The sequence below is a fragment of the Orbicella faveolata genome, unplaced genomic scaffold, assembly GCF_042242905.1.
Source record: "Orbicella faveolata isolate gen_17 unplaced genomic scaffold, um_ofav_v1 contig_13, whole genome shotgun sequence".
Lineage (NCBI taxonomy): Eukaryota > Metazoa > Cnidaria > Anthozoa > Scleractinia > Merulinidae > Orbicella > Orbicella faveolata.
In genome coordinates, this window is record NW_028301540.1 from 18622501 (window position 1) to 18640682 (window position 18182).

The following is an 18182-nucleotide window of genomic DNA, read 5'->3' on the forward strand; positions in this document are numbered from 1 at the left end:
CGTCCGACGTTTATAGCAAAATTTTAGGGTCTGCCAAGGCAAATTAGCCAGTTTCGAGGTCACTTTGGAAACCGCCTCGTAAAAAATGAAAAAAGTCGAATTGATTCAAATAAATGCGATATTTGTACATTGGATATAATGGTTGACTTTCACTGAAAAAGTTAAGCCAATCAGTGAAGGTCCGAAATTTGCCTTATCCGTTCTTACGCGGACAGCCTCTTAAATGTTTTTTTCAATATTTCAATTACTTGTTTCCTAAAGTATTTTCGTGCCAAATTTCGTGAAATTCTAACGAGTGATTCCCGAGAAATAGGCATAATTCCAAGAAAGCTATTCCGTATTCAATCGCAATTTTTTGCCTTGCTATGCATGCGCTTCATTTAACTGGGTTCTTTCAGTAAAAAAGAAGAATCTGAGAATTGCTGGGTTCTTTGCATCATTACCTTTTCTAAGATACATTTTTAATAAAAGATTAAAGCCATAAACACACTGTGTTCAATTATGAAGGAAAAAAGCACAGATAGCGAAGGCATTGACCAAATAAAATGATCGCTGTATTGACGCCATGTTTGCTTTGTGTAATCCTTGTGCGCGCGCTGAATCGCATTAGCAAGAGCGCACGCGGAAACTGAATTTGGCCACCTTAACTTCATTTATGTATAACTACAGGTCTTACCTCTTTTGAACTTGCTCTCATTTCTTTATTCCGTGATAATGGCGTCATGAGGTCGCTGAAACGTTGGGACATTATATCGTTTTTATTTATGTGGCTCAAGAGCATTATTTTTAAAACCATTATTAGAATTTTAGATATTAAACGGACATGATAATCGAGGAGAATTCAAACGCTGCATTTCGCTATAACTAAGGTACGGTGGATAAATGTAGACTTGGCGAAATGATATGAAGAGTTTCGCCGATGAAAAGAAGAAAAGACATCACACATAGCCAGGAGTTCTGTAGTCACTCATATTGTCCTGGAAAGGGAAGAAAAAATCAAATCATAACGACACATGGTAATTTTGTTGGGCCACCCATCTAACCCCACATGACAGGGCTTAACTTAAGAGATCTAAATGGGATGTGGTGCTTTTTTGTGGTATATTGACTTCATCAGTGTTTTCCACGTTGAGCACAGCATTGTATTTCTAAGATCTAGAGCTCGAAAGGTAACAAAGAAAGAAGAAAACAAATTTCGAAACCCACATGTGAAATTGACCCCAGAACATAAGACTAAATGCATACACTAACTGAACATCACTTTTAGATCTCTTTGATCTGTGAACAAGCTACATTATGAAAACAAATTTTCATATTCTGCAACGTAAAATTCCCAGGAACTGTCATTCAAAACATGCAACATTATCCAGCCATGACAACAAGAGACTGGCAAAATTGCAGCAAAATAATTATTTAACCCAAAATTTGTTCGAAGCAAAATGTCATTCATTTTCATCCATATGCTCCAAGAAGCTCTGCATTTTTTCAAAATTTGTGTGCAGTTATGTATACACTACTGTAAATACTACAAAATTTATATTTCATTAACCAAAGATTGTTTATTTTGTATTTCCAGGGCATAAAAAGAGCAGAAATGTCCAATGCAATTGATGTATATGTGAATGGAACAGTTGGACAGGTAACGATATTGAAGTTTTCACCTCTAAAACTGTCTGTGCAGATTCCCTCCTGAGTTAGCCTCCTATGCAGACGCTATTTTGAGCTCATCGCACAATCTTCCTTCCGCACCAACGTCTGCTGAAACAAATAGCACATTCCTTTCCCTTTGTTCGTAAAGATCAGCTGGAGATCACGCGGAAATTGCTTTAAAACCAATCATCGGCTCTAAAGTAATTTCAAGGAGGATTTAAAACGTAATATTGCAAACGGTCAGTGTAAAGAGCAGACTGTGGACTGCAGACTGCAGACCGGGGGATAAAATGCAGACTACAAAACCAGGGGTAAAATGCAGACTGCAGACTGCAGACTGTAGACTTTTTAACTGAATCGTGTTGCCATTTTCATCTTTGAGAGCCAACCATAAACAGGCTAACCTGAGTGATATTCAGGCTATCCGCAGTGGAGACTTTCACTGCACTTAGCCTAAAATAAACCCTGTTTACGGTCAGCACTCTATAATGGAAATAACACGATAATACTTAAAAAGTCTGTAGTCTACAGTCTGTATTTTACCCCCGGTCTGCAATTTGCAGTCCACAGTCAGTGTTTTACACTGACTGAAATTGTAAATGTCTCACACTCTTTGAAAGGCCACGCTGGTATTTTGGTGTCTTGCGATCATTTCTCAAGTTCCAAGCAGACTTCCCGCAGGCTTAGCGAAACGAATGTGTACGTACAAACACGTCCATTTCTTTCTTCATAAAATACTCTACAGCTTCTTGCTGATAAGGATTTAAATCGACGGTTTTATTATCCACACACTCGTTATAAGGCCATGCTCGGATCCTTTGTAGTCCCTTGCAAATTTCTCAGGGTTTAAAGTTCGCTGCCTTGATCAGGAAATGCGCTATGATTGGACTGCGTGAGTAGCCCTGTGTTTCAGGAGACGTTCGTGGGAGACTGAGAAAGATCGCGTGATGAGCCCATAGAGTGTCTGCGTAGGACTAGGAGGCTACTCGTAAGTGTGTTATTACGGTCAAGCAACAAGAGAAAACGAATCCAAGCTCAGCTCAAGAAATAACATTCCTTTTGAAAGGCGATAGAAAGTGCAAAAATAAAATAAAATCATCGTACTTTCATTGCCAATCTATCCAGTAGTTAAAAGAATTATTCATAATCTGTGACAATCAATAACAATCGATGTCAATTTAGTTTGCCATTAAATCAATAAAGTATGGCTTTTCACCTTTGCACCCATACGAACCATATGTTCTGTCTAATAAGGCAAGTGCAATTTGCACTAAGAATACAACAACTAAAGCGATTTAATGTTGCGATGGAATAGCCAGCATTGTTATTTTGATATATTATCAAAAACAAAATAGTGATAGCTTGTTATAGCTTGCAAGATCATCCGAAGAGCCGAAAGAACCTAATGCTCTCGCGTGCGCTGAAATGTTAGCAGTTGGCCACCAATAAATTTTTAAAAAGGACAACGCTTTTCAGTTTTAAATATATGTTTCGACAGTAACATCTGTCATCTTCACTCACAACTGGAGTGAAATTTGGATATACAAGTTTTGTTCAATAGGTGTTACCTAGAATAACTTACATACCACAAATAAAATACATGTAATGGAAAACAAGATGAAATGGAAATGGAAAGCGTGCAGAAAAATAAAAAATGAAAGAGACAAAATAACATGATGAATTTGCTGATTTAAAGCAGGCTTTTCCCAATTGATGTACATAGCTTCTTTAATTTTTACTTGAAACTTTGTGGCAGCAGAGTCCAAAATGGTGAAACATTCCGCAGAAAGGAGTTACAACATTCCTCTCAAGCCTGTAGATGCTTGAAAGCGTGAGAGCTTTTGTCGGAAAACAAATTTACCCTACGCGCGTGAAAAATGGCAATTGGTTTTGCCAATGTAGCTAGGATTACAGTTAGCACACAGAAAATTGTAAACCACCTGCACCCACAACTTGTCAACCGCTATAGTAATAATCTACATATTAAGCTTGTGTTTTTTCCTAGATATTAAGGTGGCCGAACACAGTTTTCGCACGCGCTTTTGCTGATGCAATGTAGCGCGCGCACAAGGATTTCAAAAAACAAACATGCCATCAATAGAGCGATCATTTTATTTACTCAACACCCGCAGTATCTGTGCTATTTTTCTCTATAATTGAACGCAGTGTATTGATGGCTTTAGCCTTTTATCACAAATGTATGTTAGAAAAGGTAAAGATGCAAAGAACTCAGCAATTCTCAGCTTTTTCTCTGATACCGAAAGAACCCAGTTAAATGCAGCGCATGCGTAGTAAGTCAAAAAATTTCGATTGAATGAAAATTTGCACTCTCGGAAATACGCCTATTTCTCGAGAACCACCCATTAGAATTTCACGAAATTTGGCACGAAAATACTTTAGGAAATAAGTAACTGGAGTATTGAAAATAATTGATATTCCAGTAAACATTCAACAAGGGATAATTAAAGATCTCTCTGTTAAATTATTAGCAAAATGGTGTTAACTTGTGAGAATCGTTACAAGCTTGGTGCATGCAAATTATAAAGAAAATCTAATGACTAGATTTTCTACAAATAAGCAAAACCGATTTTAAAGGCCTGTTTATTTTTATTCGTGTTGCCATGTCAACGGCACATACGTCAGCTTAACCATCAAAAAACCAAAGTTTGTGTTGTTAACTTGCTTGCTGCCATTTTGGGCGACAGAGAGATCAAGGGTTTTAGAGAAAAAGGTGAGTGAAACACAGGTATCAAAAACTGTTTTCAGCCACCTTAAGGACATTCCCGGTAATTGTTTCTGCGCATCCTTACTGCGCACGCAAATTCTCACACCACGTCATGCATCGAGCGCGCGCTAAGTAATAAAATGATCGATGATAGGGCGGATGGCCATTGCTGTAGCTTTGCCTGGATTTAATGATCTTGGACGTTCGGTGACCCCTATTTTTGTTTTGATGGATCATTTTCTCGACCGATTTTCTACATTTAGCGAGAAAATGAAGAAAATCTATCGACTAGAAGTTTAAATTTATGGAAAAATGTACCCTCGAATTGGTTCTTGTTAGCTCTTGGTTTTATACCTGTGCTCCGGTTTCAAATGCCTCTTGAAGGGTTAAGTTTTGTGAAAACGTTGGCAACATTTGGAATTTTTTAACAGACCCACTTCTACAAAATTTGACTAAGATCGTTTGCCTCCATTGACTCACCTTCGATATTTTTAACTACTAAACCACAGTAGACCATGCTGAATTACGTAAGCCAATTTTTTAAATTCAGGGTAGTTTTCCCCGTGCTTTATCTCTGAAACGAAGTGGGTGGCCCCCAATTTTGCATTTCTGACACAAGTGACTCATTATCTGACTCCTGTAAAAATTAAAAAAAACTATCGATTGGAAAATTTTTGTTTGAGCGTCCTTAAGCTTGTGTTTCCTCCAAAATTCGAAGTGTGTCCAGTGTTAAAGACTCTGTCCCAGGGGAGATTTGTTCGCTGGTGGTGTACAAATTTCTGTGTGCTAACTGAGATTGAACCAACTGAAGGATCGAGCGACCAACCTACCTGCCGAGATGTTTACCTGCCAGTCAGCTGGTTGAGGGATATATTGATTCCATTGATTAGATTCAAGGTTTTACAGGAGTTTCTTTTAAACCCACTGTAGGACACTGACAAAGACTCGTGGAAAGAGATGTTTGAAACCCCGCCAGAACTGCTCAACGAGGTATGCTTAATTACTAAATTCTGCCGACTTATTATTACTTCACTTACCCCCTCGTTTATTCCATGCTTACCATCTCTCATTAATAGTACACTCAAATCAATTCTACAGCACCTACCTCTCAACAACGGCCAAATTTTTTGGTCCCGGCGGACAGTCCATACATTCACTCTAATTGCATTCGAAAGAACGTAGTTCTAATCAAGTAATGGAGGAAAATTGAGTTTTCCTGTGGACACCAATTTGGCCTCCCCCAAAAAAATTCTTCAGGGGCGAATGAGGTCATCTCCATTTTCGTCCATGTGCTTTCTTTCGAGTGTTGTGCAATATTGCGGACTTTCGAGCGTTGAGACAGCTTACTGTGGACTGTAGCGGATAAGTTGTTTGAAGTCAGTGTTAATGGCATTTAAAAACCTTGCAGACATGTCTTCACGCGTTGTGCACCCTCTTCTCTTCGACCAAATGAAAACCAACGCTGCTTTTGAATTGTGTACTTTTCACTTCACTGGCCTAGATTTCTGTGCGCAAAATATGTAACATAAACCTAACGAAAGTGTTACCATGGGAAAAGAGTTCTCGCACAGGATTACTTTGGTACACCAACATGTCCTCCGTTTCATTGTTTCGGAAGTGAAAATGCTCAATAGCAATAGTTCGGTAACTGCATAATTGCCTAAGTTTTGGTAAAAAAAAAAGCACGTCGTCTCGCATACCGTCGGAACTGGCATCGTTTGTGTCAATTTACACGGTCCAGAATCATAGGTTTCCGGTCAGTATAAAACATTGGACCGCAGACTACGGACTGGGTATAAGACACGAACTGAGGTATAAAAGGTGGACTAAGCATTACGGACTGGATATAAGACATAGACTCGTGTATAAAACGCAGAATGTGGACTAAATGCTGCCTACCGACTACAGTCCTTGTTTTATACTGACCGGTCGAAACTAATATTATGTAATTCACGTACAAATGAGAACAAACCCTCTCGTGTGTACGTGCTTTGCGGTCAATTCATTTGCTCTCGCCCCTCCTAGAGGGAAGCCAATTTCACGTCTGCTTCAGGATTGTTATAAAAGCGCTATGTCTCAGTTGGTTAAGTAGACTCTTAAATAACACTCATGACACCTGGACGGCAATCCCTAATTACTACTTCGATGAACATGGCGGACTCCTTTTTCTTCTAAACTGTAATTACAGTGTCGTGAAATTAGATAGAAAAATCCCTCTCTTTTATCGAGAACTCCTTGATCACTTTCAAGAACTGCGTAGCAATTACGAAGATCCCTTGAAACGCGAATTCATTCTGTGGAACAACAGAGATATAACTATAGAAAACAAATCGGTCTTTTGGAAGGCGTGGCGGGATGGCAATGTTCTTTTTGTGCAAGATTTGCTGAACAATCAACGTAATTATCTTTCACCACAAGAATTCAGCGATAAATATAACATCAAAGTTAAAGCGCACCTAACCCCAAATTTTTTTTCCATAAAACGAATCTAGACTTTATTTGAAGCATTTGGGCGAAGAAATTTTTGAATTTGGTTGAATCCTCGATTTTCTATGCCCTTTCAAAGTCGCGCTTGAAGTTTTTCACGACCGCGTTTTAGGGAGTCTAGGGCGGCGGTACCTGATGACGTCTACCCAGGAACCAAACACAATAGCGCCTCAGTCAACTCTCTGTATTTGCTCGAGAAAATGGAACGCAAAACTAATCGTTCCGATGTATTTTGGGACTAAAACGTCCAAGTTTTGTCTCAGAATCATTTCTTTTTCGTCACTGGAGTCAGAGTTAAGTTTCGATTTGGAAGACTCCGAAATAAACTTCAATCGAGCGCGTTCGACAACTGTGAACTCACTGGTTAGAGCTTTGAGAGCAATTTACAATATTTCAAGCGACGAAGGGGAAGACTTCTTTGCGGACGAGCTGCTTGTATATTAGGAATGGAAAGCTAGATACGAAGTGGAGGAGCAGGCAAACAAAAAGCAGGAAAGAAAACTCAAGGACTGCTTTGGATGATAATTTCGTCAGCTAAACATAAGATTCCCACGCGTGTTTATAGCCCGTTTACATTTGTCCTTACCGAGAATGTATTTTGTCAAGGTGTGATTGTTCTGTTAAATCCAGTTTGTGTTTTACTTTCAGTTGAATGCTTCATGTTTATAAGAGTGACGTACGTGTTGCAGTTTTCGAGACTTGATGACCTCCAAAACATTGGCTTCGATCGATTGAAAATCGTATTGTTTGGACCTGTATTTTTGAAGCTGCGGGAAGCAAGGCGGAAGGAAACATTTCATACAATTACCGATTTCACATTGTCACACGTTTTAAGTCGTAACTCCAAATAACCAATGTAAATTGTTCTTAAAGTTTGCAGTGAAATTCGTCGGATAAGCGAAAAGGATGTGTTCCCTAAGCGGTCCTCAGATAATGTTACGCGGTCATATTTTCGACACTATTGCACAGAATCTTTGTCGCACTGCTGATTTCCAAACCTTCGAAAAACTCTGTGAGTCTACCAATTTTATTATCATGTAATTCTAAAGGATTAATCTCCGACTTTCATCTAAATCGAAAGAGAAATTAGTGTTGGTTAGCGGCGTACAGTTGCGATATATTTATATATCAGTATAACGCTTCTTGATCATGATCGGATCACACAACTTTGCCGGTTATGTTATAAATACTGTGGGATTGGAAGATATAGGTTGTCGGTAGTATTTCTACAAATTGCTGGTTAGCTTTAAGCAGAAAATTTATGAAAATAGCGTTCGAAAGTCTGCGGAACAAATTCCAGTGAGAGTTCTTCAATGGTTCTCACATATTCAGTTCACTTGTTTCGGTTCGACATAATCAACCATCGTTTAAGTCTTTATTGCACCATTAGCCGATCATCGTCAGTAAATTGTACAGTATATCTTTCTTTAAATCTGGAATATTGCTGCGACAGCCAATAGCACCTCTGGAAGGCGTTTCTGCGCACTTTTCGAATGTGTATTGCACCATCCTGAAGGAAATGAGAGGACGTGAGATATCCAACCTTCCTGGGTAGACGTCACAAGAGCCGCTGGACCCATTCTCCTCAAACTCGGTCGTGAAACAAAATGGCGGTGTTTTGGAGCTATTTTCGAGATTTCGTTGGGGCACAGAAAATCGAGGATTTAATGGAGTCCAAAAAATTTTTCGCAGAACTATTTCAAATAACAAGTAGATTCATTTTAGCGAAAAAAAATTTTTGGGGTTAGGTGCACTTTAACTTTCTGCAATACTACCAAATCACCTCAGCTATTCCCGCTTATCTCAAAAGTTACGGATCTGTTCATATGGACCTTGGGGATCTGAATTCAATTTGCGAAAACTTCGATTTCCAACTATCTAAAGATATCACTCTCAATTTAAAGAAAACTTCCTGCCAGCAGTTTTACAAACTCTTTGTAGAGGAAATCAAAACAGAACCTACTGCGATTAAATCTTGGCGGAAAAATTGTCCTGAAGTTGCTGACAATTGGGTGAACTGTATCCAAAACAATTATAAAATCACTCGGGATAATAAGTTAAGACAATTCTATTTCAAGTTGTTGCACAGAATACTAGTCGCTAATAAAGAACTTAATCGATTTGGAATAACTGACTGTGTCAAATATGTTCTGTGCGGTGAAAATGACTCTATTGAACATACATTCTTTGATTGTCAATCTCTCTTGAAATTATGTGACGAGTCTCTTCAATGGTTCAATAGTTTGCACCAAATCAATGTTGCTATTCCGAGAATTTTTTCTTTACCTGCCAATGCTCGAACGGTTACTACTAGTTTTAACATCTCTACAGCGGCCACCCCGCCATAATGGCAACGACCACTAAAACGTGGCCCGACTGCCAAAATAACCTCTCGACATTGTCAGTTAAACAATGACTGTCGAACAGTGTATACAAAAGGTAACCAAACGTGATCGATACCGCACGTTGTTGGTCTCTGTTTCTGTTTAAGTTCCATTTTATCGATATATTTTGATTGTGTTAAGGCTGCGAAATATGAGATACAAAAGCCCTCAACTTGTCGCGCAACATGAGCAAATCTGTTGCGTGACAAGTCGTGAGTTTGATGAAAAACGAGCAACGAAGCCAAAATTTGTTGCTCAAAGTACACCCGCGCTCTACTTTTCGCAACAACTTTCTTCAACCCGTAACAAATGTTTTTGTTGCGCGACAAGTTGATCACCAAGGTGAAAAACGTGAAACATCGACCCAAAACTTGCAACGAAACAATGTTGCGTGACAAGTTGAGGGTTTTCGTATCTCGTATTTCGCCGCGTTATTACGAACAGTTTATATGCTAAAATGAGTATTTTTAAGAAAGGAAATGTTGCACCCCAAAAAGGACAGGTGTCATGTTACACTCCAACCTCCCCATAACGGCCACCTCTCTACAACAGCCACTTTCCACTGTTCCAAAGGTGGCCGTTGTTCTGCAAGGCTGTTGTCTAAGGAAATTTTTAAAGTGCAACTAACCCCCAAAATTTTATTTCGCTTATTTGAATCTCCTCATTTTTCTGATCACCACTGCGAAAAATTATCGTTGTAGCTATTTTCGTTAATTTCCTATGTATTTTTGAAGTCCGTAAAATTAGCCCTTTCCGTGGCCATGACCGAGCAATAGCGAACAATGGTGCGAGTTGGCTTGTGACATCATCGAAGGAGCTAATGTTTTGCTTCTAAGAAGAATGTATGCGAATATGCATTAGTGTGATTCAAAATCATTGCACAATACAAGGAAAATGTGATTTTGGAGGAATTCGCAATACAGCATGCTTAGGAAAGAGCAATCCTCTTCATTCAATACCTATATCCGAATGACACCCGTCCAGAAGTGAGAAAAAGCCGAAAGCAGTGTGCAGACTTGTTCGAAGTCGGACATCGAGCAGTTCTTCGATCTCAGGTTCACCGCTTCTGTAAAAACCTAGGATTTTCATGGCCTGTACATTCTTCCCTAGCTTCTAGTGCGAAGCTCGATATACTCAAGGTAGATAAGACATGAATGGTTGAAATAAGCTGGTAGTCATCTGACTATTCAATTCAAACGAGCCCCAGATGTCCCAGACCAAAATAAGACCAAATAATGGAAACCACTGTAGGTGAGATAATTATACGGCAAATTATACCCATCGAGTTTTCTTCGTCCTCGAAATAGAGAGCTTTCTAAACGAATAATCAACCTCACGTACGTCCTACAGCGGGGCGATTGAGATAAGTGAGGTTTCGAACTGAAGAACTAGCTATGTATTTGTGGATTTCATGTACAACCACACGCACGAGGGCCAACGATCGGCGCTTGAGTTTCTCGTCTGCATACACAATAGGCCCTTTGCAGCTGGGGTCACGCGACCAAACTTTTCCGAGAAAATTTTTGTATTATGGACTATAGCTTAAAGAATGCCAGAAATGGAAAGAGCACATCGAAAATACCAAAATGGCTAAGTTTGAGGCCCCTGGAATTAAAGAGTAAGTTTATACTACTGTTTGAATTTTCGGAAAATTTAGAGGATTTGTATGTAAAATGTTGCTGGAGAGCAAGGTCTTGCTCTCCAGCAACTTGTTCCATACAAATCTTGTTATTCTTTTAAAATTTCGGACCGTCATAAAATCTCCTTCTTTAATGATGGAGGCCTCAAACTTGGCCATTTTGATATTTTCAACATGCTTTTTCCATTTCTGGCATTCGTTAAGTTATAGCCCATAATTTTAAGAAAAATAGGTGACGTGATGGCTTAGCTGAAAGGAAGCTAAAGGAGACCGGGAAGGAGAAGGTTTTTGACGGAATCGCAACACTTAGGTTATTAGCGTACATAAAAATGACTTTTAAAACAAAAGAACAGTGAAGGAGAAATGTATTCATTTAACTGATACCATACTGAACCTTTTGTCAAGATCTTGTCGAAGGATTTTTAATTACTAGGCTTACTAGTACGAAAAGTGCAAATTTGTGAAACTCGCAATAAACGTTTATGTTCGCACACACTAATTGACTTTGTTTACATACGGTCGGTCGGCAATAACAAAGTAAAAAGACGAATTTTTCCGCGTTTTTGAATAATTAGTAGAAAAATATGCTCTCGTCGTTATGAACTATCAAGGGTTCGGTAAGAGTACTTAAAGAAGTGTTGTATGTAGATTAGTAGATAAGCCAAATGGGCCGGCAAATTGTCGATCGTGACTTGCAGTGTGGTGGGCTCGACTGGCGATCCGCCTTTCGAAATCGAAAAAATATATTTACATCGTAGCCGTGCCAATCGTAGCTAGACTCCGAATCGTATTGCTAGATGCCACAGTTCTTTCACTTAAAAGTCTTGGCCATTTTTGATAAAATATGAAGCACAAATACCCCAAATATGTTTTCACAGCGCTCGAAACCCAGTGAAACGTCTCTTGGGTGTTTTGACCCATGTCCTTCGATGACGTCCCAAGAAGCCCGACCCAGATCCCACTATGCTCGGTAACTGAAATGGAACGTCAATAACTATTGAACTTATCAGAAACAAAAAAAGCATTCCAGCAAATGCATGGTGGGCAGATCTTAAAACAAAACTGATTTAAGCTGTAAACGACCAGAGTGTGAAACAACTGAAGCAAGACACTTTCTCATACTGTAAGGAGTCACAACACGAAAACATTGTTTAAAAGCAATATTTTGTGGTCATTACGCGAACAGTTGCTTCTTTAACAGTGTAGCCCGTCCTTTAAATGTTGAACGTCTTCTGCACTGAGTGTGTGGTTCAGACCAAGGTGGACTGCCTTGGCATCAGAGGTGGGATTTCCGCCTTGTATGGAATTAAAGGGGTAGTATCACGAGAGGTCTTTTAGGTTTTTTGTGCAAACTATGCTAGAATTATAAAGGTGCACTCACTGATCAACAAAATAACCTTAAAACGACAAAACAGGCATAAATTCAATCTCTAAGAGATCAATGATTTTTAGTGATTTTCCTCCAAGTAACATTGTCAAACTTGAAAACGTCAGCGCGACGTTTTCAAGTTTTAGACCACTTCTTTCCTACTCGTCCGTAGCCACAACAGTTGTAAACAGCTTTCGTGACTAGTACGGTGCATTTTAGCAAGGTTAGGCAACTACTAGTGGATTTCCAATTAACACCAACACCTTCATTTGGATTTTCAAGTAGCACTAAATCTTGGTGAGACTACCCCTTTAAGGAAGACATGGTAATGTTTATTTTCGAATGTTTTTTTCCAATGTTGGAGGGAATGAATCCAAACAAAGTCGTGTTCCTTGAGCCTGATACAGAGCGTTTCATCCAGGCGATTACGTGTGTGTTCATCCGGACCAGCCTTCAATTCCTTCCAACATCCTGCACACTCCCTGATTTTGCCTGTAATATTGATTAACTCGAAGGGCACTGTAGTAGTTGACGATACCGTAGGCTTCACGACCTTTATGGATCGTGATGCGAAGAGGATTACTTGAGGCTTCTGCTGTGTATTGTCCACTACTGTCACTTGAAAGAACATCTGCGATAATTCCCTTTGGAGGTGGCTCTGTGTTCGTCACAGATGTCTTTGGATCAGGAGATTTACGTCGGGATCTTGATGCAGCAGGTCGTTTCTTACCAGCACTTGCAATGACGCCAAATGTTGTTAATGCAGTGAGATTTGGTGACCGTTTGTTCCTAACAACCTTGAACTTGGAAAGGAATTCTTGAAGCTGGTTTTTGTAGAAGGCTACTGCAATTACATGCGAACACAGGTTTCTCGTCTTGTACCCAAGACACTCTATCACAAGCAAACATCTCAGAGGCTAACTTCTTCACAGTGTGAGGATTGCTGGAAGATGTGCTTTTAACAAAATGGCTCTGAGAATCAAAACCATCTCTTGATTCGTCGTCGACGAGTTGTGTTGCTTTTGCTGATAGGGCTTGTATGTCTTTTCCAGTGAAATCTCTTTCGCTTGCATACTGTGTCCAATGTCACGAGCTATTCAAACATCGGATTCAATGCTACCACAGTCAGTTCCACTGGCGTCTTCAAGGTCTTCAACATCAAACAGCGTTCGAGGAACTGGTTGATTACTGTGGCTCATTGTGTGTGTCACAACATAAGTTGAAGGAACCTGATCGTCTGCAAGGATATCAACATCACTGTATACTTCGAGATCCTCCAGCTTCTCCAACCCTAAAGATCGAGAGGGAGCATGCCGATACTAATACACTTCTTTGTACTTAACTGGATCAACACTCGGCTTGTCTGCAAAGGCACATTTTCCAGGGTTGCCATCGAAAACGTCTGACTGAGACTGGACATATTCAACGTATTCAAGTCGAACCACGTAGGGACTGTGAATACCAAGGAATGCTCTTTTCACATCATTTCTTTGCTTGCTTACAAGATCCTTTACATCATCGATTGAAAGTCCTGCCACCCCTTTAGTAAGGCATTACCGGACTCCGGGACGTTATTAGTTTGAGCTTCGTCTTCAAAACCCGCATCTCTGGACACCTTTGCTGTCACATGATGCCAGATATTTGATGATTTGTAAACACGATAATAATCTGCAAATGTTGGTGGTTTGGCAGTTTCGGCCAACTCCAAGGCATCCCACTCTGAAATCAACCTCTCAAGCCTGTCTTGGTAAGCTTCCCCTGGGTCTGCTAAGATCAGTCCACCACTTCCAAAGACGTCACCAACAATAACGTCGGTAAGAGTAAGTAGCTCCATTTCAACTCGGGTTGATGAGGCTGATTCGGCCCCTAACAATACAGTCATTCTAATATGCCGAGAAAAATATATAAAAAATATCAAAAAAAACATACATGATCAATTAATGACTAACATTCTAACTATATCAATAAATAAACAATTTATTGATATAGTTAGAATGGGATTGTGAAAGGCGTAACTTCCGACACTTCTCCTTAATGTTCCTTTGTACATGGGTCTTACACAGGAATGACAAGGACCTTTCGAACTCCTATGCAAGAGCTTGCCCAAGGGGCACCTCTGAATCAGTAGAATATCCTTGAAGATGGACCTTGAGGCCAGGAACTTGGGCCGTCAGTTTGTGGAACAGTATGAGGTATGTCAACATATACTTTAACAGAGAAAGCATCATGGGGCCTATCATAAGAGGGCACGTAGGAGGATCTGAAGGTTTGGTAAACACTGTGGTGTTTTTGTACGTCGTCGTGAGAACAAAAAAGGCCCAAGTTGGAATGTGACGTCCACACAGAGTACGGACTTGTGACCGGGAACGTCATTGCAACAAAAGTTCACCAGATTGTCCACTTGATCATTTGTGAACAAAACCACCTTAAGGGAGTCATCATCAAGACCGTAGCATCTTACAAACTTCTCAGTACCACGTTCTGATTCCGTCTTCATTTTCTGTGTGATGTAAAGAATTGGGTCGAGAACTTTTTCATTTGAGGTGTTCTTGAAATAGCTGGCCTGCCTTTCCCCACGAGGTAGAGCTCCCTTGGAATTACAAAACTCTAGCTCCCCCACGGCCTCCTCAACATCATGAACCGCCCTTTTCAAACCACTGTACTGCTTCGCTGCAGTGTCCTTTAGCTTGTAAATGGTACTTCTGTAGGTCTCAAGTAAGGAATTGAACATTTGCTGGAGTTGCCATGCGGTTTAACATTGATAGGATGCTCTTTGGTACCTTCAAAATGATATTTTACAAACACAAGGTTGTGATGGTGACCATCAGGATGGATAATATTGATGACAGTCTAACAAAGACTTCTATCGCTTTTGTTGATGTTAGGTCTGCGGCAAACTTCATAAGAGCCATACAATTTGTCTTCGACTTTCGTCACATCACACACTTCTCCATTAGTCGTAAACTTGACAAGGTACCATTTTGCTCTGGTTTTTGTTTGCTCCCATGCATCAAGGTCATCTGACAACAGATCTTCTGGATCACCCAAGGAATGGAGATCCACAATAAAGGTAACGTTGTTTTGGATGCCCACTGGATTGCTTGACGAAATAATCGACCTATGTGTCTTCGAGGCATTGAGCAGAAGCTTCAGAACTTCATCATTCTCGGCACTTTTAATCACATGAGATGGCACAAAGGGAAGTTCACCACTAAATTTTCTCCGATCCTTATTGGTTGGAATTGATCACGTGACGCGATAGTGTTCATCCGCGGAGAGACACTATCAGCCCATAGTGCCCGTCCGCAGAAAATACGTGGATGGATAGTATTCGTCCGTGAAATTATTTCTGTAAACAAGCGAGCTTCTAGAAAGTAAACAATTGAAATTGTATTCAAAGGGTTTTTGTTTGTTTTTTTCTTTCAAATTTTACATTTGGCTTTCAGGCCTTTCATGTAAAAAAGTTGAAAAATTCAATATGATTTTTGAACTGGCGCACGGAAGAAAATTTAGTGGTGAACAATAAAGACAATAGAGTGTTTATGTCTCGGAACTATCGGTCTGATAGTTGCCCCTTGGAAATTTGATGTTCTTAAAACTAGCATATTTGATCAGTTTAAGAACATCAAATTTCCGCGGGGCAACTATCAACCGATAGTTCCTCGACAGAAACACTCTATTGTTTATACAGAAATCTCCAGCTTAAAATCTAATTCTTTCTCTCCAAGAGCGTAGCATTGCGTGACAAAGAGAGGGCCAGAACTGGACTATGATTAGGATTGGCAATATCTCTTGACTCGATGGGCTATTTTCTGATAGAAAATGTCAGATTGCTTGCCTCGATTTTCCCCCCAAGATCGGCCATCATTGTTGCCTGCCTTTCTCCCAGGGGTTTCTGCGCCCCGAGCCCAAGATGGCATCTTGTGTTGGGCACGAGCGCCTAATTAAACATTAAACCGCCAATGACGGAGAGAACACCCTGGGGACGAGTTTGATCCCTTGCTTGATTCCCGTGCGTGTAAGTAGTTATTATTTTCTTTATAATTGGTAAAATTACAAAATTTGGGCTGGGCGCATAGGGTGGGCCATGGCCTAGCCCAGGTTTTGTACACTCCCATACCGAGGTTACAATGCATTACAGGGCGATTTTCAAATATGGCTGTTTTCGTCTGTTTTGTGAGCGGAGAGAGACTTTGTTACCGTGTTTTGGCCCATGTTTCTCGTGATAAAAGCAAAACAGGACCAGAGTAGCTGTTGTTTTCCGTTTAATTTATTGTGTGAACGATGTTATAACCAATTTTATGAGAAACATCCCAGCCGGTCAGAATGTGTGTTTTTCAGGACTAGCCAGTGAAAACCCTTGAATTTACAGAACAAATGTATGATGATCGGCGATGATCAATGGCAGGCTTCTTACTGGGAATTTTTATGTTGGTGGAACAAAGTTACAATTAGGAATTACTAATTCCTGGTTACAAAAGATTGAAGTCATGGTACAGATTAGATGGGAAAGAACACTTCATGTTTAGGCCCGCACTCATAACTTAGGGGCTTCAGACAGGTTCGACTTTTGTGTTTTTATATGCCCGTGTATTCATGGTTGTATCAACAGAAACGCGAATTTGTGTAGTGCAAATCATCGGAGTTATCTACACAAAGCTGTGAAATTATAGCCTGGAAGAAACTTCAGGCTTGTGACATAATCAGTTCCCAATAGGCTTGGTGATCAATCATGTCGTAACATCTTTCTCCGCAGTTCAAAGATATGTGATCTGTCATATATTCACTTGCAATAAAGTTTTAATTAACTTATTTTTTTAACTTTCAATACAGTACTAACACTACGTCCAACGCTTACAGAAATTACGATACTAAGTTACAATACTTACATTACAATGCTACCCCTACAAGTTAATATATGAAAGATCATATATTTGGACTGCGGAGAAAGATATGAAGACATGACTGATCAATCAATCATGTCTTCATATCTTTCCCCACAGTTCAAATATATGATCTTATATTCACTTGTATCTTCACCAACTACGGGTATAATACGGACTCACAACGTGACCAGCTCCCAGTTGGCTTGATAGCTCAGGTGGTAGAGCACTGCACGGTATCGCAGAGGTCATGGATTCGAATCCCGTTCAAGCCTTCAAGTTTTTTTCAGGTTTAAAAAATGAGATACTCAAACCTCGTACACTCAAAGATAACATTTTGAAGTCACAAGAACCCTTCTTAAATCATCAGTAACGATCTGAGAGCAGAGAGTGGGTGGGTCGTCAGCTTTTGAGCCCTTGGTAAGGGGTGGGTCGTTCAATTTTCAGCTACCCATGGGGGTGGGTCATCCTGTTTTTTAACAGGAATTGGCACACATTTGACACAATCGACAACAGGGGCAACTCCTTCCAGTTCCAAAGGACGAACACTTTTCGAGCCGTGGTTGATAAAGTACGCTTGGCTGGTGTATGACAGAGATGTCAATCTCATGTATTGTAAAATCTGTACGAAAGCTAAGAAGTCTAACGGATTGAGCAAGGAGACTCAGGGCAGAAATTTTCAAAATACTGCGCTCTGTCGACATGCTGGTCTTCAAGAACACTACCACCAAATGGCCAACTTGGGTCTACATGCTATTTGTCCCCAAGGGTACGGGACACATGTTCATAGATCTGAGACTCGTAGTTTCAGGTTGCAGACATGACTTCAAGTTGCAAGAGTAATATTTTTCAGATGATTTAGAGTATTATTGTTAACAAATAAATCTAAAACGTAAATACCACAACAATTTCATACACAAAATGTGATTTTCAACCTTCACTGAGGGGTGGGTCACTCAGTTTTGTGCCAGATGGGGCACAAAACACATGGTGGGTAATGTGGTTTCTAACCACCACATTTTCAAATGCCTACCCCTTCCCCCCC

At 40.0% G+C, this 18182-nt stretch overlaps 1 protein-coding gene across 1 annotated transcript in view; it reads left to right on the forward strand.

Moving 5' to 3' along the window:
• The window catches only part of LOC110059633 (bifunctional purine biosynthesis protein ATIC-like), a 199426-nt gene that overhangs the window by 167656 nt on the left and 13588 nt on the right, over nucleotides 1–18182 (forward strand). The window contains exons 15-16 of the mRNA XM_089284933.1: nucleotides 1577–1639; nucleotides 5306–5365. Coding sequence (XP_089141059.1) covers nucleotides 1577–1639; nucleotides 5306–5365 — 123 coding nt within the window. The remainder of the gene's footprint in view (nucleotides 1–1576; nucleotides 1640–5305; nucleotides 5366–18182) is intronic.